Raw genomic sequence first — 24,542 nt, 5'->3', positions numbered from 1 at the left:
CTACCACTTGAGCCACAGCATCACTTCCTGTTTTCTGGTGGTTAATTGGAAATAAGAGTCTCACTGCCTTTCCTGCTTGGGCTGGCTTTGAACCACAATACTCAGATCTCCATACTCAGTCCTCAGTCTCCAGAGTAGCTAAGATCACAGGTGTGAGCCACTGGTGCCAGTTCCTCAAATCTTAATTTAATTTTTTTTTGTTGTTGGTTGTGGGGCTTGAACTCAGGGCCTAGGCTCTGTCCAAGCTTTTCTGCTCAATGCTAGCATTCTACCACTTGAGCCACAACTCCACTTCCAACCCTGTGAGGATAGTCTCTGAGACCTTTACCTCCACTTAAACCAGCAAAAGGCAAGGCTAGAAGTAGTGAAGTAGGGAGATGGGGTCTGGCCCATATCATCTTAGCCCCAATAATGGCATAAGCACACAAAAAAGAATAATACAAGTGTATAGCACTAAGTTGTTTTATTTCAAAGGAGTAGAATAGTAAGTAATGGTACTGGAGAAGATATTACCCAAGGTGATATTATTACATTTTTCTGTTTTGGAAGTACTAGGTGTTTGGTTTTTTTTTTGTTGTTGTTGTTAGTAATGGGTTTGAACTCAGTTGGGCACTGTGTCTGAGGTCTTTCTTTTCTTTCTGTCTTTCTTCCTTTCTTTCTTGTCCATCATGGGGCTTGAACTCTGGGCCTGTGCATTGTCCCTGAGCTCCTTCAGCTAAAAGCTAGTGCTCTACCACTGGAGCCACAGTGCCGCTTCCGGTTTCCTGGTGGTTAATTGGAGCTAAGAGTCTCACAGACTTTCCTGCCCGGGCTGGCTTTGAACTGTGATCCTCACATCTCAGCCTCCTGAGTAGCTAGGATTACAGGCATGAGCCACCGTTGCCATATATATTGCCAGTACAGGGGCTTGGACTTAGGACCTGAGCACTGAGCTTCTTTTGCTCAAAGCTAGCACTCTACCACTTGAGCCACAGCGCCACTTCTGGCCTTTTCTGTTTATGTGGTACTGAGGAATCAAACCCAGGGCTTCATGCATGCTAGGCAAGCACTCTTTATCACTAAGCCACATTCCTAGCCCCGCCCGGCTATATTTGTTAAATTGGGTCTCCTGTTTTTGCCCAGGGCAGGTTTCAGGATTGGATTTTCCTACCTATGCTTCTGGCTGTGTCCAGTGTTTTCTTGGTTGAGATGGGTACTCTACTGGCTCTTTGCCCAAGCTAGCCTGGCACCTGGATCCTTCCAATATGTCTTCCCGGTAGTTCGGTTTACAGGCATGACAACCGTGCACGGCTCACATCTTTCTTATTACATATTCATATGGTTTTTGTTGTTTCGTTGTTGGCAGTGCTGGGCAGGCAACGCAATGTTAAGTAAGCACTCTACCACTGAGCTGCACTCTAAGCCCACATCTCAAGATGCTTTGATTTCCATTATAAGTTGTAAGACTTACATAAAAGTACTAACTCAAGCAAAAAGAGACGGGGCGGGGATGAGGGGTGGAGACATAATCAAAACTCAAGATGGGGAGGGAGAGCAAGGGGAATTGGGGGGGGTGAAAGCAGGAGAAAATCGAGGAGTTAACACTGTTCAAAAACAAATGTACTCATTACTTATGTAACTGTAAACCCTCTGTACATCACCTTCACAATTAAAAAAAATAAAAAAAGCGCCAACAAAGAATTCACGCAGTAAATGGGGCCAGCTGTGTGGGCGTGGCTTACCCAAGGCCACGCCTACTTTCCCAGCCTTGAGCGCGGTGGAAGGCCCCGCTTTAACGCATGCGTAGTCAGCCACCCTGGTCGGCGCAGCCTCCCTGGGGCACCGCGGAGCTTGGATTTGACCCCATCAGGCCACCGTCGCAGCGACCGGAAAAGAGCGCTGAATGCTTGCTTCCGGCCATCTCCTTGGGTTCCTTTCCCTTCCCTCACGCTGTTTCCCCTCCCCCTGGCTCCCTTTCTCGCCCGGTGTTGTTTTTGCTCGGAGGCCGACCCCTAAACAGGAGAGTCCAGGATCTGAGGAGAGGAACAACAAGCCATTCGAGGCTGGGAGCAGGGAGGAGAGGCGAGTACTTCTGACCGAGGTATTTAAAGAGCAGAAGCCTCTCGGAGGCGTTTTGTTTTCGGGAGGCGGTCGGCTCGCATGGGCAGATATTCTGGAAAGGCAGTGGGCCGCGGGGGCGGGGCCCACGCTCGCGCCGGGCCTGCGGAGGAATGGGGGGGGAGCCGCACCTCTTAGGTGAGTGGCGTGCGTGGGGTCGGCGTGCGGACCGGGGGACGGTGACCCTGCTGCTCCGCGGTGGGGTCTCGGACACGTGTGCTATCTGCCTTGCGTTAGCCGTTCGCGCAAAAAAAAGCACTTTTTTTTTCCCTCCCCCCTGCAGGTCCCGGGGCGGCCTGAACTCAAGGACCGGGAGCTGTCCCTGAGCTTTTTGCGCTCAAGGCTAACGCTCTGCTACATGAGCCACAGCTCCACTTCTGGCTTTTTTGTTGTTACTTTGTTGGAGATCAGACTTTTCTCTGCCTGGGCTTAGCTTCATACATAGCCTTGATCCTTAGATTTCAGTCTCCTGAATAGGATTTACTGGAGGGAGCCACTGATGCCCGGCCTTCTTTTCTTTCTTTCCTTTTTTTATTGTGGGTGTTAGGTACCTACATTTTATTTCCGTATTGCTTGCTTCCTTTGTCTTTGGAGAACCCTTTTTGCTGCCAATTTTGTGTGTTTAATAACTATGGACGATCATTTCAGATCATTTTAGGGCTGAGGATTGAAGCTAGGGCCTCATGAATGATATGCATGCCTTTGTCATGGAGTCTGTACACTCCTAGCCTGGTCAGCTTGTAAAAAGTAAATTAACACATAACAAAGCAATAAAACAAGTAATAAAAAACACCGAATTAGCGATCCCTACGTGCATGTGGTTGTCTGAAGTAGATACAAACTAGAAACAAAGCTTTTATTACACAGGGACACATTAGGTCACAGAAATATCTTCATTTGTAGGTTGGCTCTCTTCAGTGTCCTAAAACATTATTTTCAGTAGCTCCTTTATATAATCAGTATTCTCAACCTTGTGAAGTTGTAATCAGGCTTGACAGTCCTTCAGAAGATGAGAAGGCCATAAAAATTCTCAGTATCAAATTCTCTCTGGAGGAGAGAGACCTATTTGAATAACAATAAGTCTCTTCCTGTCCTCCCTCTTCCTTTCACCAGTAAGGGGTGGGGGGGGTGGCCTTGAATTCAATGCTTCCTGCTCTTCCTTGGTTTTTTTCAATCTGGCACTCTTCCACTTGAGTCATTTCACTTTTTGGTGGTTAATTGGAGATCCAGGTAGGGGCTTGTGCTGGCTTTGAACTTAAATCTTCAGATCTCAGCCTTCTGAGTAGCTAAGATTACAACAAGCCTAAGTCACTAGTTCCAGGCAAGAATGAGATTTTTGCTATAATGAGATTGCAAGGCAGTTTTATTATTTTTGTTTATTTGTTGGGAAAGGGTGAACTCAGCCTTGTGCTTGTTAAGCAAGCTTACTTTACCACTGAGCCATGTATTCAGTCCGGTCTGAAATAATTTGAGTTTCTTGTTGCATACAGGACAAAAGCATGTCCTCCCTCCCTGGCTGCATTGGTTTGGGTGCAGCAACAGCTGCAATGGAATCTGAAGAGATTGCAGAGCTACAGCAGGCAGTGGTTCAGGAGCTGGGTATCTCTATGGAGGAACTTCGGCAGTTCATTGATGAAGAACTTGAAAAGATGGACTGTGTACAGCAACGCAAGAAGCAACTAGCAGAGTTGGAGACATGGGTAATACAGAAAGAAACTGAAGTTGCTCATGTTGACCAGCTCTTTGATGATGCATCAAGGTGAGGAAGAAATGTGTTTTTTGGCAGATATTTTTATTCATGGCATGTGCCAAGTACTTTATACTTTACAAAGTACAGTTTTGTGGGACCTTATTCTTCCTCTCACAATTATATGTATGTGTGAATTATATATGTGCTGCATGTGTATATATGTATACTTGTGAGTATGTGTATATATTATACATAGAAACATATATTAATTTCTTTACCTTTCTGAGACTAAATTATGATCAATTATAAAAAGATACAAGTTTTGCCAGGCCTGGAATCCTAGCTACTCAGGAGGCTGAGATTGGAGGATCATGGTTCAAAGGTAGCCCAGGCAGTAAAGTCTTTGAGACTCTTATACTCCAATTAACCATCAGAAAACAAGAATGGCACTGTGGCTCAAGTGGTAGAGTGCTAGCCTTGAGTTGAGAGCTTAGGGACAGCACCCAGGCCCAGAATTCAAACCCCATGACTGACAAAGGAAAAAATAGAAAAGAAATACAGATCTTTTTGTTGTACATGTTGTTGGTACTGGGGCTTGAATGTAGATTCTGGGCTCTGTCCCTTATCTTTTTCCCTTAAAGCTTGTGCTCTACCACTTGAGCCATAGCTCAACTTCAGCTTCTTTTTTTTTTTTTTTGGCCAGTCCTGGGGCTTGGACTCAGGGCCTGAGCACTGTCCCTGGCTTCTTTTTGCTCAAGGCTAGCAATCTGCCACTTGAGCCACAGCGCCACTTCTGGCCGTTTTCTGTATATGTGGTGCTGGGGAATTGAACCCAGGGCCTCATGTATACTAGGCAAGCACTCTTGCCACTAGGCCATATCCCCAGCCCTCAGCTTCTTTTCTTTTTGCTAGATAATGAGAGATAAGTGTCTCAAACTTTTCCTGCTTGGGTTAGCTTTAAGCTGCAATCCTCAGATCTCAGATTCCTGAGTAGCTAGGATTATAGGCATGAGCCACCAAATAATAACCATGTAAATGATGAAATAAAAGTGAAAAAGTATAGTATCTATTTAAGTTAAGGATAGTCTATATTTTATATATATATATATATAAGTTCAAATTCCTATACTTCTATAGAATACCCTCTGTTGATCTTGACCTTTTCAAAATGTGTTCTTACTCAGGGCAGTGACTAATTGTGAGTCTTTGGTGAAGGACTTTTACTCTAAGCTGGGACTCCAGTACCGTGACAGTAGCTCTGAGGATGAATCTTCCCAGCCCACAGAAATAATTGAGATTCCTGATGAAGATGATGATGTCCTCAGTATTGATTCAGGTAAGAGATGAGGCCTTGGATAAGTTTCAAGATTGAGGTTCAAATACTGAAAGATGAGCAGGTAGAAGAAAAAAGAATGGAGAAACCAGGCCAGGAGCTGGTGGCCCATATCTGTGATCCTAGCCACGCAGGAGGCTAATATCTCACGATTATGGTTTGAAGCCAAATAAATTCATGAGACTCTTTTATCTCCAATTAGCCAGTAAAAAGACATAAATGGAGGTGTGGCTCAAGTGGTAGAGTGCCAGCCTTGAGCTAAAAAGTGAAGGGAGAGCATAGGTTCTGAGTTCAAGCCCAAGTACTGGCACAAAAATAAATAGAAAACAAAAGTAAAAGGTTGAGCCTGGTGCTGGTGGCTCATGCCTATAATCCTAGCTACTCAGGAGGATCATATTTCAAAGCCAGCCCAGGCACAAAAGTCCATGAGACTCTCTACTTCCAACTAACCCCCAGAAAACAGAAAGTGGTGCTCTGGTTCAAAGTGGTAGAGCACTAGCCTTCAGCATAAAGAGTTCAGGGACAGTGCCCAGGCCCTGAGTACAATCCCTACGACTGACCTCCCCCCCACCAAAAAAAAAAAGAAAGAAAGAAAAAGGTATGAGCATAGCTCAAGTGATAGAGCACTTGCTTGAGTAATGTATATATACATATATGCATGTAATATGCATGTATATGTTTATTTCAGCAGTATTCATAATATCCAAAAGGAACCCAAATGTCCATTAAGTATGAATGGGTAAAGTATGATATATCCATACAGTGGAGTTATTAGCCATAACAACCAATGAAGAGCCAGCACCAGTGGCTCACACCTGTAATCCTAGCTAGTCAGGAGGCTGAGATCTGAGCATCATGGTTTGAAGGCAGCCTGGGCAGGAAAAGTTCATGAAATTATTATCTCTTGAGTTGTGGCTCAAGTGGTAGAGCTACAACCTTGAACAGAGAAAGTTGTAAGCGACAGCACCCAGGCCCTGAGTTCAAGTTGCAGTTCTGGCACACACGTACACACATGCAAAAGCAATAAAATACTGATTCAACACAAATGGACCTTGTATGGATTACACAGTATATGGTTTTATTTTATTTATATGAAATGTCTAGAATAAGCAAGTTCATAGGGATAGACAATAGATTTCTATGTGTCAGGATTAGGCAAAAAAAGTTTCTTTTTGGGGCAATGAAAATAGTCTCAGTAGGTAGTGATAATGGTTTCATAATCTAGTGACTGCACTAAAGTCACTGAAATATATATATATATATATATATTTTTTTTTTTTTTTTTGGCCAGTCCTAGACTGTGAACTCAGGGCCTGAGCACTGTCCCTGGCTTCTTTTTTGCTCAAGGCTAGCACTCTGCCACTTGAGCCACAGCGCCACTTCTGGCCATTTTCTGTATATGTGGTGCTGAGGAATCCAACCCAGGGCCTCATGTATACGAGGCAAGCACTCTTGCCACTAGGCCATATTCCCAGCCCCACTGAACTATATTTTGAAAAGGCAGATTTTATGGAATGTAAATTATACCTCAGTTTGTTAATTAAATGAATTAAAGCTTGATTTCCTTAATTACATTAACCGCAATTTTTAAAAAAAATTTTTTTTTTTTTTGTACTGGGGCTTGGGACTCAGGGTCTGAGCACTGCCCCTGGCCTCTTTTTGCTCAAGGCTAGCACTCTACCACTTGAGCCACAGCGCCACTTTTGGCTTTTTCTGTTTATGTGGTACTGTGGAATCAAACCTGGGGTTTCATGCATGCTAGGTAAGCACTCTAACCACTAAACCACATTCCCAGCCTCTTTAACATTTCATGTAGCCAAATGTTAGTGGAATGAATAGGGTTGATATATGGGATATTTCTATCATCATGGTTGGCTCTTTTGTACAGTGCTGTTTGCAAATAAATATTTTGTTAATTTGTTAGCCACTTGTTATTTTTATTCATTAAAGTATTGCCACAGAAACTCAAATACATGGCCAAAACACCAAATCCCGTAGACCATTGTGTACCAGTACTTTTTCACAGGTAATCACTTTCAGTACTTTTGTAGATGTATGTTGTTGGAGTTTTGTTTTTTCTTATCTTGTTGTGTCAATCCTAGGGCTTGAACTCAAGGCCTGGGCACTGTCCCTAGGTTTCTTTCTTTCTTTCTTTCTTTCTTTTTTTTGCCAGTCCTGGGCCTTGGACTCAGGGCCTGAGTACTGTCCCTGGCTACTTTTTGCTCAAGGCTAGCACTCTGCCACTTGAGTCACAGCGCCACTTCTGGCCATTTTCTGTGTATGTGGTGCTGGGGAATCGAACCCAGGGCTTCATGTATACAAGGCAAACGCTTTTGCCACTAGGCTATATCCCCAGCCCTGTCCCTAGGTTTCTTTGCTCAAGGGTAGCACTCTGCCAGCTGAGCCATAGTTCTTCTTTTTTGTTGTTGTTTTTTCCTTCTTCTTTCAGTGCTGCTCCTGGATCTTGAACTCATGGCCTGGACTTTGTCCTTGAGCTTTTCTTGCTCAAGGCAAGCCCTGGACCACTTGAGTCAAGCTCCTCCTCCACTTTTTGGTGATTAATTGGGAGGTAAGAGTCTGATAGACTTTTCTGCCCAGGCTGTTTTCAAACTATAATTCTCAGATCTCAGTTACCTGAGTAGTTAGGATTACAGGCTTGAGCCATCAGCACCTGGCTTTATGTGTGTGTTTTTATTTAATTTGTTTTCTGCTATTACCATTAATGTTTTTGTTACTTTTAAGTCACTGTTTATTAAATTTTTGGAAATTTTTGTATACAAGTCTCTTACACTCATTAGAATTCTTCTCTTCCATAGGTGATGCTGGGAGTAGAACTCCCAAAGACCAGAAGGTGAGTTGGGATGGATAAGGAAGGTTAAAAAATTAACCCTGGGTACTGGTGGCTCATGCCTGTAATCCTAGCAACTCAGAAGGCTGAGATCTGAGGATCGCAGTTCAAAGTCAGCCCGGTCTGTGAGACTCTTACCTCCAATAAACTACTCAGAAGGACTGGGAATGTGGCTTAGTGGTAGAGTGCTTACCCAGCATGCATGAAGCCCTGTGTTTGATTCCTCAGTACCACATGAACAGAAAATGCCAGAAGTGGCATTGTGGCTCAAGAGTTAGAGTGCTAGCCTTGAGCAAAAAGAAGCTCAGGGAACAGTGCCTAAGCCCTGAGTTCAATCCCCATGCCTGCCCCCCCCCCCAAAAAAAATGGTAAAAGATACACTGAGTACTTTATGACAGTAAAGTACAACAGCTCAGGGGCTGGGAATATGGCCCAATAGTAGAGTGCTTGCCTCGAATACATGAAGCCCTGAGTTTGATTCCTCAGTACCACATATATGGAAAAAGCCAGAAGTGGCACTGTGGCTTAAGTGGTAGAGTGCTATCCCTGAGCAAAAAGAAGCCAGGGACAGTGTTCAGGCCTGGAGTTCAGTCCCTAGGACTGGCAAAAACAAAACAAAACAAAACAAAAAACAGCTCAGCAAGGAGAGGGTTAATCAAGAAAAGCTTTGTAAAGTTATTTTTAAAATCTTTTTAAATAGGGCAGTTTTTCCTTGTTAATGTAACCTCATCCTCCAAATACACTTGATTCCCTTTTCTTTTTAAAGAAGGAATTTCTTATTTTCAGGTTCTCTGTGTGTATGTGTGTGTGTGCGCGGGCGTGTGCATGCGGGTGTGTGTGAGTGTGTGTGTGTGAGTGTGTGTGTGTGAGTGTGTGTGTGTGTGCTTACGTGCATGCATGTACCAATATTAGGGCTTGAACTCAGGGTCTTGAGTTCTTACTTAGCTGTTTTGCTTAAGGCTGGCCATACCTCCAGTCCCTGCTTTTTGCTATTAACAGCAAGTGCTCTGCCACTGAGCTGTTGCCTCTTGCTCTCTCGAGTTATTTCTAAATCATCCTATTAAGTTTGTGTTCCTTATTCACATTCTTACAGCTTCGTGAAGCTATGGCTGCCTTAAGAAAATCAGCTCAAGATGTCCAGAAGTTCATGGATGCTGTCAACAAGAAGAGCAGTTCCCAAGATCTGCATAAAGGTTAGGGTCCAGGAGTACTAGGTATAGATGGGAGGTGAATTCTCACAGAAATTTATGATAATGAAATTCCTTTTTATCTGTAGTCATTTCTTTTACCACTATTGGTTATGTGTCCACATTTGTTTTTCTTGTTGTCTGTTTGTCTTTGCTGATTCTGATATTCTATATTCATTGCCCTTAGTAATTTAATTAAAGTTCAACCATGCTAGTGCTGATTTTCATGTTTTTCCTGTTAGCACAAATGGTTATCTGTATCTTAGATTTCTTTCTTTATCAAGAGTTCAACAAAAATGACTAACAGTCACAGGTTACCTCATTTTATTTGATACCAAACTGCCCATTTGTGGTGTCACTTTTTAGAACAACTTGGCTTCTCTCCGTAGGAACTTTGAGTCCCATGTCTGGGGAACTGAGCAAAGATGGTGACCTGATAGTCAGTATGCGGATTTTGGGCAAGAAGAGGACCAAGACATGGCACAAAGGCACCCTTATTGCTATCCAGACAGTTGGTATGTTCAAGCTAGAGGAGGGACTAACAAAAGGTGACATGTTAGTCTCCATTGCTGATTGTTTCTCTCCCTTACAGTCTTTTCTTTTATCTTATGTAGAATTCAGGACTTAGTTGGAAACTGCTTTAAAATTTTTATTTGTCTTTTTTTTTTTAACCTAGGGCCAGGGAAGAAATACAAAGTGAAATTTGACAACAAAGGAAAGAGTCTGCTGTCGGGGAACCATATTGCCTATGATTACCACCCTCCTGCTGACAAGCTATATGTGGGCAGTCGTGTGGTAGCCAAGTACAAAGATGGGAATCAGGTCTGGCTTTATGCTGGCATTGTAGCTGAGACACCAAACGTCAAAAACAAGCTCAGGTACCTGTACAGGAGATTGAAAAGTCCAGAAACACAATGCCTGCTGTGTTCATGCCTTAGTTGAGATTTTACAATTAGCTTTTGTGCTCTTAATCCTCAGGAGCCAGGATCCTGCATAAGCGGCATAGGTTTCTTTCTTGCCCCACAAGTCATGAGGGCAATTTCATCTTCTTTTACTTTATTCTTAAGGAGAAATCTTAATGGAAAACTAGAGTAAACTAGATTGAGTAATGATTAGGAGACTATAGAGTTCACATAGAAGGGAGAAATGAAATGGAAACAAATTGGCACCAAAAGAATGAAATAGAGAAGGAAAAATAAATGGCTTTTAAAAAGTGGGCTATATTGGTTACCTAAGGAAAATTCTTTATTTTGATGCCAGTCCCGGGGCTTGAACTCAGGGCCTGGGGCTATTCCTGAGATTTTTTTTGCTCAAGGTCAGCACTCTACCATTTGATCTATAGTTCCACTTCTATCCACTTCTAGCTTTTTTTTTTTTTTTTGGTGATTAATTAGAGAGAGAGAGTGTTCTACTGACTTTCCTCCCTGGGCTGACTTCGAACTGCCATCCTCAGGTGTCAGTCTCCTGAGTAACTAGGATCATAAGCACTGGTGCCCAGCATAAAATTTTAATTTTTGGACTGTGGAGAAAAACTGGTTTATTTTCTCTGGAATATGTTTTATTGTGGCCCAGAGAAATGGAGTTAAGATAAAATAATCTCTGTAGGTTATATAAACATACCCCCACATTTTTGTTTATTTGTTTTGTTTTTGTTGCCAGTCCTGGGGCGGGGACTCAGGGCCTGAGCATTGTCCCTGGCTTCTTTTTGCTCAAGGCTAGCACTCTACCACTTGAGCCACAGCGCCACTTCTGGCTTTATCTATATATGTGGTGCTGAGGAATCGAACCCAGAGCTTCATGTATATGAGGCGAGCACTCTACCTATTAGGCCATATCCCCAGCCCTTACCCCCACATTTAAAAAAAAATCATTATTCTTCCCTTACAGGTTTCTCATTTTCTTTGATGATGGCTATGCTTCCTATGTTACACAGTCAGAACTGTATCCCATTTGCCGGCCATGTAAGTGTCCTTCCATTCTTTCCTTAGATTTCTCACTTTCTTTCTCATCATTGCATTTCTTGAGATGTTCAGTTGGAAAACCTTCTAGTCTTGAAGTTTGGTTAGTGTTAATTGGGAAATACAAGTTTTATTGGCTAACTCTGTGGCTAGGCCTTTGTAATTGAAGAGTAAAACACTAGATCATCATTGAACTTAGGTAGACTGCTCATCTTTAGGGCTGTGTTTTGATTTCCTTTCTCAGTGATTCAAATTTCAAAAGGCACTTCTTTTTTAGTCCCATACTTCACCTTAACATGGGTAAGTCTGTAGTTTGCCTCCTGCAGAAAGTGTGTTAGATGAGGCTTCATGGTGACTTCTGAATTATTATTATTTATTTTTTTTGCCAGTCCTGGGCCTTGGACTCAGGGCCTGAGCACTGTCCCTGGCTTCTCTTCTCTTTGCTCAAGGCTAGCACTCTGCCACTTGAGGCACAGTGCCACTTCTGGCCATTTTCTATATACATGGTGCTAGGGAATCAAACCCAGGGCTTCATGCATACGAGTCAAGCACTGTTGCCACTAGGCCATGTTCCCAGCCCCTGACCTCTGAATTTATTGTTTGCTTGATAGCATACTCCTACAGAAGTAACTTTTTGTTGTTGTTGTTGTTGTTTGTTGTGGCAGTAATGGTATTTGAATTCAGTCTTGCACTTGCTAGGCAAGTACACTGCCACTTGAACCATGTCCCTAGCTCTTACTTTTTAGTTTTCAGATAGGGTCTTGCACTTTGTTTGGGCCAGTCTTGGACCAAGATCCTTCTATATCCACCTGGACAGTAGCTGATTACAGGCAAGTACCACCACATCCAGCTTGTTTTTTGAGATATAGTCCCACTAGGTTTTTGGTTTTGTCAATCTTCCTATACCTTCCCATGAACTGGGATCACAGATGTCCACCACCATGCCCAGCAGCAGTTGTATTTAATTGCAGAATAATCAACTAGTACTTCTGTGTGTCCATATAACAAGTATATTTATTTATGATTACATATGTGATTATTTATTTACTTATTTTGTTTGTTTTTTACCAGTCCTGGGGGTTAAACTCGGCCTGGGCACTGTTCCTGAGCTGCTTTTTGCTCAAGGCTAGCACTCTACCACTTGAACTACAGCACCACTTCTGGCTTTTTTTGTTTATGTGGTACTGAGGAATGGAACCCAAGGCTTCATGCATGGTAGGCAAGCACTGTACCACTAAGCCACGCTCCCAGCCCATATATATATATATATATATATTAAGCTAGGCACTAAATAGCTCTTGTTTATAATCCTAGCTACTCAGATCTGAGGATTGCATTGCAAAGCCAGCCTGGGCAGGAAAGTCTGTGAGACTCTTAAGTCCAATTAAGCACCAAAAAAAGTTGTGAAGAAAAGCTGTGGCTCAAGTGGTAGAGTGCTAGTCTTGAGCAAAATAAGCTTAGGGACAGCTCTCAGGCCCTGAGTTTAAGCCCCAGAACTGGCACCCCAAAAAATGTACAACTGGGGACTGAGAATGTGGCTTAGTGGTAGAGTGCTTGCCTAGCATGCATGAAGGCCTGGGTTTGATTCCTCAGCACCATATATACAGAAAAGGCCGGAAATGGTTCTGTGGCTCAAGTGGTAGAATACTAGCCTTGAGCAAAAAGGAAGCCAGGACAGTGCCCAGTCCCTGAGTTCAAGCCCCAAGACTGGCAAAACAAAATGTACAACTGGAGTCATGGCTCAAGTGATAGAACACCTGAGTGAGAAGAGCTCAAGGTTCTGATTTTAAGCCCATTACTGCCCCCTCCCCATTTCCATTTACATGAAATGAGTATCACTTATATTGGCATATTTTCTTTGTTTCTGTTTTTTTTTTGGCCAGTCCTGGGGCTTGGACTCAGGGCCTGAGCACTGTCCCTGGCTTCTTTTTGCTCAAGGCTAGCACTCTGCCACTTGAGCCACAGCGCCACTTCTGGCCATTTTTTGTATATGTGGTGCTGGGGAATCGAATCCAGGGCCTCATGTATATGAGGCAGGCACTCTTGCCACTAGGCCATATCCCCAGCCCCTATTGGCATATTTTCTAATTTAGTATTTACTTGATGTGCATGTGCATTTATGCATTATGTTCAGTACTTAGATGATTTGGGTTTTGTTTCCCTTGGAGTTATGAGTGTTCACTTATTTTTTCCTCTTTCAACTTGAAAAATACAAAAATTTGTGCTACCTCCTTGTCAACCATTTTCCTCTATCAGGACATGTCCTACCTGCCCTCTCTCAGCTTTATCTCTTCCTTGGGACAGTGAAAAAGACTTGGGAGGACATAGAAGACATTTCCTGCCGAGACTTCATAGAGGAATATATCACTGCCTACCCCAACCGTCCCATGGTGCTGCTCAAGAGCGGCCAGCTTATCAAGACTGAATGGGAAGGGACATGGTGGAAGTCCCGAGTTGAGGAAGTAGATGGCAGCCTAGTCAAGATCCTCTTCCTGGTACTGTTCCTCCATAGAATTTTGGGAAGGTTAAGTTGGGGATTGGGTGCATTTGGGGGGGCAGGCATAAGAGGCAGTAGTTAGGATGATTTCATAACTGTTTATAGCCTTCCTTTATTTTTTTTGTTCTCATTTTGGTTTTTTTCCCACCAGTCCTGGAGCTTGAACTCAGAGCCTGGCACTGTCCCTGAGCTTCTTTTGGTTTTTGTCTTTTTGGTACTGGTGCTCAAACCTAGGGCATTACTACACTTGTTAGGCAATCACTTTGCCACTGATCTATATCTAAGCCTACTGCATGCTTTTGATTTCTTTTTTTCCTCTATGAATATATACATTATGTGGAGATGTAGAGAGGAAGCCAGCTTTTGATTTCTTCCTTCCTTCTATGAATATATACATTACGTGGAGATGTAGAGAGGAAGCCAGTTCTTTTTTTTTTTTTTTTTTTTTTCATCTACACTGCTGTTTTATTAGGAAGCCAGTTCTATTTTTCCAGGGTTACAGTTTTAGAAGTATAGTGGGATGAAGAAGAGGGATCAAGGAATTTGAGGTCTTGGTGACATTTCAAGGCTCAGTTTAACTTTTAGATCTTTTGTACCCATCCTCTTCTTTCTTCTCTCTACTCTCTTAGAATTATATTCTTCTTAATGTTATAAGTCTTTGTTCCTAAGACTTATGATTTTCATTATAGTTTTTTTTAAGTGGGTATGGTAGTGGGGTTTCAACTCGGCATAGGCACTATCCCTTAGTGTTTTCACTCAAGGCTAGTACATATATTCTCCACAAGTGACAAGAGAAACTCTAACCTTGGTTCATTTCTCTTGATTCTCTTTATCTGCGTGTCACCAGGATGATAAAAGATGTGAGTGGATCTATCGAGGCTCTACACGACTAGAACCCATGTTTAGCATGAAAACATCTTCAGCCTCTGCACTGGAGAAAAAGCAAGGGGGACAGCTCAGGACACGTCCAAATATGGGTATGTCCTGAAAGGCACCTGGAGGAGGGAAGAAATACGGCACACCAGTGAAGGGGTTTCTGTATAATGTCTATGCTTTGTTTACTGCAAGTTGTTTCTTGTAATGGTGATGGACTTGCGGTTCTGGCCCCATGTTCTGTGACTTTGGCTCATTTTAAACAGACACAGAAAAATGTGGAACAGCTGATAACTTCTGTTACCTACATGAAAATTATCTGCTCTCTGTGTTATCAGTGATCAGGTTGTTTCTTTAAGCTTAGACTGCTTTTTTTGGTTCTTATTACGTCTGTTACCATTTATGGTTGATTTTTCTCACCAACATTAGTTACCAAAGAGTACATTTCTTGGGCAGGGAATGTGGCCTAGTGGTAAAGTGCTCACCTCATATATATGAAGCCCTGGGTTCAATTCCTCAGCACCACATATATAGAAAAAGGCCGGAAGTGGCGCTGTGGCTCAAGTGGTAGAGTGCTAGCCTTGAGCAAAAACAAGCCAGGGGCAGTGCTCAGGCCCTGAGTTCAAGCCCCAGGACTAGTAAAAAACAAAACAAACAGAATACATTTCTCAAATATGCACCAAAGCCAGGTGCTGGTGGCTCATGCAAGTTGAGGATCAAAATGAATACTGGCAAGATGTCATCTTCTCAGTGATTAGTTTCCTTTTTATATAGGTGCTGTGAGGAGCAAAGGTCCTGTTGTCCAATACACTCAGGATCTGACTAGTACTGGAACCCAGTTCAAGCCAATGGAGCCTCCACAGCCCATTGCTCCATCTGTTCCACCAGTTCCATCTGTGCCACCTGCTCCACCTGCGGTTCCACCTCTGTCCCCCCAAGCAGGTGACAATGAGTGAGTGCTGTTCGTTGTTTCTTCTTCACTTTTTTCCATATATTTTCTACACTCTTTATTATACGATTTCATCTCAAATCTCCTAGAAGCTTGGAAAGCCAGCTTGCTCAGTCACGGAAGCAGGTAGCCAAAAAGAGCACATCATGTCGACCAGGATCTGTGGGCTCTGGTCATTCCTCTCCTACATCCCCTCCACACAGTGAAAATGCCTCTGGTGGGAAACCTGGGATTAACCAGACATACAGGTGAGAAAAATGTCAGGCTCCATCTATGTAGGCAGGTTGGCAATGTGGCCTACATGATCACTGTGTAGGGAAAGTGCCACGCCTCCAATGGGCTTTACTTTGAAATTAGGACAGAAATGTGGGCTTTAAAAGGAAGTTTTAACTTTATCTTTTTAATTTATTTTTTTGTCACTGGGGATTGAACCCAGGACATTGCACTTGCTAGGCAAGTGCTTTGCCACTGAGCTACATCCCAGCCCAGGAACTTTTAATTTTAGACCCTTCTGAATTAGAAACTCTGGATACTTAGAAATGCCATATTGCTAGAAAATAATTTTTCAAAACTTTCATTGAACAAAGTGCTAGCATTGCTTCAGTAGAAAGGATATACTACCATCTATTTCTTTGAATCCTAGGAGTTAGTAAGGACGCATGTATACAGGACACACAGAAAACCAAAAAATAGAAGACTGGACCCTGCTTTCATGATTCATAAGTAAATGAGTTTTAGGGGAAAGTATACTATTGAAATAGGGAGGTTATAGCTTGCATTTTATTTGCAGATCACCTTTGGGCTCAACAACCTCGGCACCAGCACTTTCAGCTCCTCAGTTGCTTCCAGCCAGTGATGAGTAAGTGAGAATTTTCATTAGCTAGCTTTGGTAAGGCAATCTAGTTTTCTTCATTAATCTTTAGTTGTGTGTGGTGGTACACATGTAATCCCAGCACTTGGGATGCAAAGAAAAAGAGGATAGCAAATCGAGGCCAACCCTGGCTATATAGTGGGACTAAATCAAAACAAAAACATCTTTTCTGTATGAAATATGAGGGAAATGTCTTAGTTACCTAGAACGATTATTATGCAACAAAGAGGTCCTATTACCTTCTGATGTGATTACTTTTTTTTATTTGCAGATTACCAATAGTCTCAACAACCTCTGCTCCAGCACCCCCAGCTCCTCCTGGGCCTCCAGCCCCACCAGCCTTCCATGGCATGCTTGAGCGTGCCCCTGCAGAACCCTCCTACCGTGCCCCAATGGAGAAGCTTTTCTACTTACCTCATGTTTGTAGCTTTACTTGTCTGTCTCGGATCAGACCTATGAGGAATGAGCAGTACCGCGGCAAGAACCCTCTGTTGGTCCCACTACTGTATGACTTCCGGAGGATGACTGCTCGACGCCGAGTCAACCGCAAGATGGGCTTTCATGTAATCTACAAGACACCCTGTGGCCTCTGCCTACGGACAATGCAGGAGATCGAACGCTACCTATTTGAAACTGGCTGTGACTTTCTTTTCCTGGAGATGTTTTGTTTGGATCCATATGTTCTTGTGGACAGAAAGTTTCAACCCTATAAACCTTTTTACTATATTTTGGATATCACCTATGGCAAAGAAGATGTTCCCCTGTCCTGTGTTAATGAGATTGACACAACGCCCCCACCCCAGGTGGCCTACAGCAAAGAGCGAATCCCTGGCAAGGGTGTTTTCATTAACACAGGCCCTGAATTTCTGGTTGGCTGTGACTGCAAGGATGGGTGTCGGGACAAGTGAGTTGGGGGAGGAAGTATTGCTGCCCCTGCCTCCAACTTTATTATGATTGTTTTTTCTTTTCACCTCTTCCTTTGCCTTATATCTATACTGTTTTCCCCATCTCACTTTACCTCCTCCCTCAGCTGGAACTCCTGCCTTAAGGCTTTCATGAAAATAATGAGGTAGGGAGGCCAAAGTCTGATGTGGCCCCACTGAGTAACCCCAGGTTCCTGCGTCTTGTGTTGTCTCTCTGAATCTCCCTTTACTTGGCACCTATGCCTTACTCTTTTCTCAGCTTCTGTTCGTCATGTTTTCAGTTCCACTTTTGTCTCATTCTATCTTCTTATTCTCTTGTTCTTTCTCTTTCTTATTTACACAAAAAAATGGAAAAAAATACTATTTTGTTCCCATCCTTTTATTAGTTCTAGTCTCCAAAAAATTCTCAACTCTTAACTGTCATGTCTTTATATCTTCTACAGGTCCAAATGTGCCTGCCATCAACTAACTATCCAGGCTACAGCATGTACGCCAGGGGGCCAAATCAACCCTAACTCTGGCTACCAGTACAAGAGACTAGAAGAATGTCTGCCCACAGGGTAAGTACTCAGTGCAATTAGGACATCTCAGAGGCTGGAGAATATGATAATTGTTTTTGGACTGTGTTCTTGTCTTGGAACATGTTCCTGGCAAGATGCCAGGCACTGGTGGCTCACACATATAATCCTATTCAGGAGACTGAGATCTGAGGATCTAGTTTGAGCTAGCCAGGGCAGGAAAGTCCCCAGAAGACTCCTATCTCCAGTTAACCACTCAAAAAACAGAAGTGGCACTGTGGCTCAAGTGGTAGGGTGCTAGCCTTGAGCACAGAGGCCCAGGGACAGTACCCAGGCCCTGAGTTCAAACCCTACAACCGACAAAACAAAAAGTAAAATCTAAAGATTAGGAGGTTGGGAATATGGCCTAGTGGTAAAAGTGCTTGCCTTGTATACATGAAGCCCTGGGTTCGATTCCTCAGTACCACATGTAGAACAAGCAAGAAGTGGCTTTGTGGCTCAAGTGGTAGAGTGCTAGCCTTGAGCAAAAAGAAGCAGGGACAGTGCTCAGGCCCTGAGTTCAAGCCCTGGGACTGGCAAAAAAAAAAAAAATCTAAAGATTAGATTATCTGTCGTGGGATGTGCCTGTAATTTCAGCATTTGGAAGGTAGAGGCAGGAAGACTCCCTAGTTTAACCCCCAGCCTGAGCTCTGGTAGCAAGTTTGATACAAAGATACTGTCTCAAAAGGAATGTATGGTAATTTTTTTGTTTGAGAAAAAGGTTAAGGTTAATTTTAACAGCTATGTGAATGTTCTGATTATGATTTATTGATTTATGGTAGCAAGTGATTTATTTTCCAGAGAGGAGAAGCAGGCAAAGAATGAACTATAACAGGGTTTTGTAACCTAGACTGATCACCTAGGGGTGATGGGAAGTGGTTACTTATAGATACTTGTTTAAAACTCTAGCTTCTTTGTAGCATATAGATCTTACAGCAGCTAAAGTAGCTTTGTGTTTATTGGAAACCCCCCCAAACCCCCCCCCTTGCCATTTTAGAGTTTGAACTCAGGCTTGTTTGGCTGGTGCATTATTACATGAACCAAGCCTCTAGTCCAGCATTTTTCTGGTTATTTTGGAGATGGTGTCTCACAGATTTTTCTACCTAGGCTGACTTCACATTATGATTCTCTACCTACCAGCTTCTGAAGTAACTAGGATTACAGGTGTGAGCCACTGGGCTGGGGATATGGCCTAGTGGCAAGAGTGCCTGCCTTGGATACACGAGGCCCTAGGTTCGATTCCCCAGCACCACATATACAGAAAACGGCCAGAAGCGGCGCTGTGGCTCAAGTGGCAGAGTGCTAGCCTTGAGCGGGAAGAAGCCAGGGACAGTGCTCAGGCCCTGAGTCCAAGGCCCAGGACTGGCCAAAAAAAAAAAAAAAAACAGGTGTGAGCCACTGGTGCCTAGCTTAAAGCACAGTTTGAGCCAAGCACTGGTGACTCATGCCTGTAATATTAGCTATTCAAGAGGCTGAGATCTGAGAACTGAGATTAGAAGCCTATCTGGGCAGAAAAGTCTAAGAAACTCCATCTTCAAAAAACCAGCAAAAATACAAGCCAGAGAGGGGGCTCAAGTTTTAGAGTGCCAGACATAAGCGAACAAGCTGAGTGAATGCACAAGGCTCTGAGTTTATGCCCCAGGACAGGCAAAAAAAAAAAAAAAAGGCATTATTTAGAAGACTAAAAGAGGGTAGGGCTAATGTTGCTCAGTAGTAGAGGGCAGGCTTAGTGTGTACATAGCACAAGTGGGGAGACTCATGTTAAATTTGAGATGTCTATTATGTAACCTAAGTGCATACATCAAGAAGGTAGTAAGATTTCTGGAGCAAAGCATAAGAGCTTGACCTAGAAGCCTGGGAATCAGCAAGAGAGGCATGATAATTAGGTTTGAATGAATTTTATCTATTCTGTAGAGAACACTGATCATGGAGAAGAGGCCTGGGAATAAATCCTGGTTGTCCCAGCATGTACAGGTAGAGGTAGCATGTGAGAATGAGAAAAATAGGTTAGGGAAAGAAGAGGATGATGAGAGAGTGGAGTATAACACGTTAAACTGGTATATGTGAACTGATAAACCCAATGCTCAAGATGACATAACAGAAGAGGAAAAGAAAAAAGTACCAATGAGGTAATGTAAGATTTCTTCTAATTGAAGAATCTGTCTCCAAACTCCAAGGCTTATATGTACTGGGGCATGGGGTTCAGTGATTGAGAGCTTGCCTGGCATGTGTGAGGCCCAGATTTATGTCAAAAAGAAAAAAAAAAGGCATTACTTAAAAGTTTTAGCATAATAAATAAAAGACCAATAAGAAACAGCTGTGTGCCCGTGGCTCATACCTGTAATCCTAGCTACTCGGGAGGCTGACATCTGAGGATCATGGTTCACAGCCAGCCCACGCAGGAAAATCAGTGAGACTCTTACCTCCACTAAACTACAAAAAAAGCCACATGTAGAGCTGTGGTTTAAGCAGTAGAGGGCTAGCCTTGAGCACAAAAGCTCAGGGATAGCACCCAACCCCCCTAGAAAAAATGTCAGACTGGGCGTAGAGGTTTATGTCTATAATCCAACCTCTTCAGGAAGTGGAGATAATAAGATAGAAAGCCTGAGACTAGCCTGTGGCAAAAACTCAAGACCCAATCTGAAAAATAAAATGAGCAAAAATGGCTAGGAGTATGATTTTTTTGGATATAGGATCTCACATGAATAGTCCAGGTTGGCCTAGAACTCACTGTGTAGTCCATGCTAGAATTCAATTTGATATCCTTCTCCCTTAGCCTCCTAAGTATTAGGATTACAGGTGTGTTCCCCATGCCTGGCAAAAATATTTTGAGTAACCACAAATAATACGTATGTATTACTTCCCAGCTAACCTATTATTAGCTTCCCACTGCATTTGAAGTTTAGCCTAGCCCTTAGCCTTGGGTTTTAAAACACTGTACTCTCTGGCTCATTATCTCTTCCTCCAAAGTTCTTCCAATTATGCTTAAATTTACTTCCTGAATTTCTTTCACCATATGTTTTCCAGGCTGCCTCTGAGGCCTTTGTATATATATACTGTACCTTCTTGGCATCCTATACTGTTCTTTTTTTTTTTTTTCTTCTCGCCAGTTCTGGCTTAAACTCAGTGCCTAAGCACTCTCTGAGCTTCTTTTCACTCAAGACTAGCGATCTACCACTTGAGCCACAGCACCACTTCTGGCTTTTTGCTGTTGATGCAGTACTAAGGAATCGAATCCAGGGTTTTGTGCATGCTAGGCAAGCACTGTATACCACTGAGATTCATAGCCCCCTACACTGTTCTTTATGTGATATCTTCTTTTACACTGAGCTTGCAGCTTCAATCTTCATTCCTTAGACTGCCCAGGCACCAGTGGTTCACACCTACAATCCTAGCTACTCAGGAGGCTGAGACCTGAGGATTATGGTTCAAAGCCAGTTGAGGCAGGAAATTTTGGAGACGCCTCTCTCCAATAAACTACTCAGAAAAAGCCAGAAGTGGCATGGTGTTCAAGTGGTAGAGCACTAACCTTGACCCAAAAGCAGCTCGGGGACAGATCCAGACCCAGAGTTCAAGCCCTAGGACCGGAAAAAAATAAAAAATAAACAAGACTGTCCAAAACTGGGAGCTGGTGGCTTAGGCCTGTAATCCTAGCTACTTAGGAGGCTGAAATCTGGGGATGGCAGCTGAAAGCCAGCCTGGGCAGAAAAGGCTGGGAGACTCTTACCTCCAATTTACCACAAGAAAACCAGATGTAGAGCAGTGGTTCAAAGTGGTAGAGTGCTAACCTTGAGCAGAAAAACTTAGGGACAGCACCTAGGCACCGAGTTCAAGCCCCACAACTGACAAAGAAAGACTGTCCATGTCGAACAGGACTCTAGGCATTCACACACTGAGACAAAACAATAGTCTTAGGGGAGGATCACAAAAGTTCTGTGCCTTTGATCATGTAAAATACTAATTGAAATGAATTCCAGAAAATGGAAACAAGCAACAAAAAGACTGTCCATGTCAGTCTAGGAGGCAAGCATTCTTGCCACTAGGCCATATCCTCAGCCCGTGTCCATGTCAGTCTAAAAGGCCATTTTTACTCTTAATTCTCTCATTGAGCACCATGTTTGTATTCTTTTGTTGTTTGTTTGTTGCCAGCCCATCAGCACTGTCCCTGGCTTCTTTTTTGATCAAGGCTAGCACTCTACCTACCAGTTGAGCCATAGCGCCACTTCCAGCTTTTTCTATATATGTGGTGCTGAGGAATCGAACCTAGGGATTCATATATACGAGGCGAGCACTCTACCACGAGGCCACATTCCCAGCCCCCATGTTTGTATTCTTTGTGACAATTTTTCTTTTTTTTTTTTTTTTTTTTTTTTTGCCAGTCTTAGGGCTTGGACTCAGGGCCTGAGCACTGTCCCTGGCTTCTTTTTGCTCAAGGCTAGCGCTCTACCTCTTGAGCCACAGCACCACTTCTGGCTTTTTCTGTTTATGTGGTGCTGAGGAATCGAACCCAAGGCTTCGTGGCTGCTAGACAAGCAATCTACCCCTAAGCCCATTCCCAGCTTTATAACAATTTTTATTCATTGACTTAGTTTTGGTTTTCCCATTGGAATGTAAGTTGCAGTTCAAAACCAGCCCAGGCAGACTCTTAGCTCCAGTTAGTCACTAAAAAAGCCAGAAGTGGATCTAGGCCTTTAGTAGTAAAGCACTAGCCTTGAGCAAGAAAGTTGAACAGCACCCAACCCCTAAGTTTAAGCCCCAGGACTGGCACAAGAAAACAAAACAATGTAAGCTATATGAGAACTAGGGGTCTAAGTCTTTTCTTCTTTCTTGTCAGTCTATGTACCATTGCATCAGTGGCAGCTAACTTAATAGAATGGCTAGTTATACTAGCCACTGAAACAGATTTTGAGAGATAAATGACTCAGTGTAGCCATTCTATAAAGGTTTTATGTGGTGGTGTTGGACCTGAGTTCTAATTCGGTCCCTCTGCCTTCCAAGTTAATCCTGTTTTGTGGGCTCTGAATAAAGGATAAAAAAACACAAGCAGCATTCTGTTCCATGTTCCAGTAGGAAACAAAGTTGTTTCCTGATCTGATGCTTATTTTGCAGTACATTCAGTTTGTGGAAATCCATTGAGTTATATGTGTTCCATTCATTCCTCAGTACCACATAAATAGAAAAAGCCGGAAGTGGTGTGGTGGCTCAAGTGATAGAGCACTAGCCTTGAGCAAAAGAAGCTCAGGAACAGTGCCCAGGCCCTGAGTTCAAGCCAGAACTGGCAGAAAAAAAAAAAGCATGTAAAATATTTACATGCCAGGCAGTATATGTGTATCTGTATGAATTAATATGTATATATACATGTATATTTGAAGGGAATAGTACTGGGGTTTGAACTCAGGGTGTTGTACTTGCTAAGCAGATGCTTACTGTTGAGCCAAGGACTGTAGCCCTGCTTCTGCTGATAGGGTCTCATTTTGTGTCCCAGGTATACAACTGGACACAATCCACCTATGTTTGGCTTCCTGTCAGAACTAAAATAACAGACACCACTGCATTCCAGGTTTCATGAGCTTTTCTGCCTGGGTTGGCCTTGAACCATAGCCTCCTATTTTTTTATTTTTTTTGGCCAGTCCTGGGGCTTGGACTCAGGGCCTGAGCACTGTCCCTGGCTTCTTTTTGCTCAAGGCTAGCACTCTGCCACTTGAGCCACAGCGCCACTTCTGGCCATTTTCTGTATATGTGGTGCTGGGGAACTGAACCCAGGGCCTCATGTATACGAACGAGGCCAGCAGTCTTGCCACTAGGCCATATCCCCAGCCCCATAGCCTCCTATTCTAAGCCTCCCAAATTGGTAGGATTATTTATAGGCATTATAGGATATGGGCATTTATAGGATTATATTATAGGCTAGCTAAGTAGAAGCTGCTGTTTATTCTTCATCCAGAGGGATATGGTTAATTAACAACCACCAGCTAATGGTACTGTTACCTTTACAAAAGTAAATGCCCCCCTTAAATTTATATACCATGATAATAAGTAAAATACTAATAGTGAACCAAGCAAATAGAGCATCATTAAATTATTTTCTCCTTAAAACTATTACCTTCCCTTAACAATGCTATTTATGAGAACCTGGCTCTGGCTAACTTTATAGTTTATTTTAAAAGTAAGTTATGAGGGGGGCTGGGGATATAGCCTAGTGGCAAGAGTGCCTGCCTCGGATACACGAGGCCCTAGGTTCGATTCCCCAGCACCACATATACAGAAACCGGCCAGAAGCGGCGCTGTGGCTCAAGTGGCAGAGTGCTAGCCTTGAGCGGGAAGAAGCCAGGGACAGTGCTCAGGCCCTGAGTCCAAGGCCCAGGACTGGCCAAAAAAAAAAAAAAAAAAAAAAAGTAAGTTATGAGGGTCTAAGAATGTGGCTTAGTGGTAGAGTGCTTGCCTAGCATGCATGAAGCCCTGAGCTCAATTCCTCAGTACCACATAAACAAAAAGCCAGAAGTGGTGCTGTGGCTTAAGTGGTAGAGTGCTAGCCTTGAGCAAAAGAAGCTCAGGAACAACAGTGCCCAGGACCTGAGTTCAAATCCTGGATCGGCAAAAAAAAAAAAAATGAGATTGTTGAAGCTAGCCATTATGACCTTTTTCATTATTTGTATTTCTAGAAATGTGCACAACTCTTGCTGTTTCAATGTTTCCTGAATAAAAATTGGCTTTATATTTTTTTAAAATTCCATGAACATACTCCCTTCCCTTATTTCC

General features: G+C 43.1%; 1 protein-coding gene across 3 annotated transcripts in view; it reads left to right on the top strand.

Moving 5' to 3' along the window:
• The first annotated feature begins 1,866 nt into the window (after positions 1 to 1,866).
• Setdb1 (SET domain bifurcated histone lysine methyltransferase 1) overlaps positions 1,867 to 24,542 on the top strand; it is a 37,114-nt gene continuing 14,438 nt past the window's right edge. The window contains exons 1-15 of one of the 3 annotated variants that reach the window (XM_048357972.1): positions 1,869 to 2,080; positions 3,588 to 3,856; positions 4,972 to 5,123; positions 7,937 to 7,971; positions 9,062 to 9,161; positions 9,545 to 9,670; positions 9,832 to 10,033; positions 11,043 to 11,116; positions 13,418 to 13,608; positions 14,458 to 14,587; positions 15,258 to 15,435; positions 15,525 to 15,680; positions 16,223 to 16,291; positions 16,575 to 17,207; positions 17,670 to 17,786. In XM_048357972.1, coding sequence (XP_048213929.1) covers positions 1,883 to 2,080; positions 3,588 to 3,856; positions 4,972 to 5,123; positions 7,937 to 7,971; positions 9,062 to 9,161; positions 9,545 to 9,670; positions 9,832 to 10,033; positions 11,043 to 11,116; positions 13,418 to 13,608; positions 14,458 to 14,587; positions 15,258 to 15,435; positions 15,525 to 15,680; positions 16,223 to 16,291; positions 16,575 to 17,207; positions 17,670 to 17,786 — 2,630 coding nt within the window. In that variant the 5' untranslated portion in view covers positions 1,869 to 1,882. Of the gene's footprint in view, positions 2,081 to 3,587; positions 3,857 to 4,971; positions 5,124 to 7,936; positions 7,972 to 9,061; positions 9,162 to 9,544; positions 9,671 to 9,831; positions 10,034 to 11,042; positions 11,117 to 13,417; positions 13,609 to 14,457; positions 14,643 to 15,257; positions 15,436 to 15,521; positions 15,681 to 16,222; positions 16,292 to 16,574; positions 17,208 to 17,669; positions 17,787 to 24,542 lie in introns of all 3 variants that reach the window. The other 2 variants (XM_048357971.1, XM_048357973.1) reach the window with 2 other exon arrangements.

The sequence above is a fragment of the Perognathus longimembris genome, chromosome 11 (assembly GCF_023159225.1).
Source record: "Perognathus longimembris pacificus isolate PPM17 chromosome 11, ASM2315922v1, whole genome shotgun sequence".
NCBI classification, from domain to species: domain Eukaryota; kingdom Metazoa; phylum Chordata; class Mammalia; order Rodentia; family Heteromyidae; genus Perognathus; species Perognathus longimembris.
This window is presented reverse-complemented; position numbering and strand designations above follow the sequence as displayed.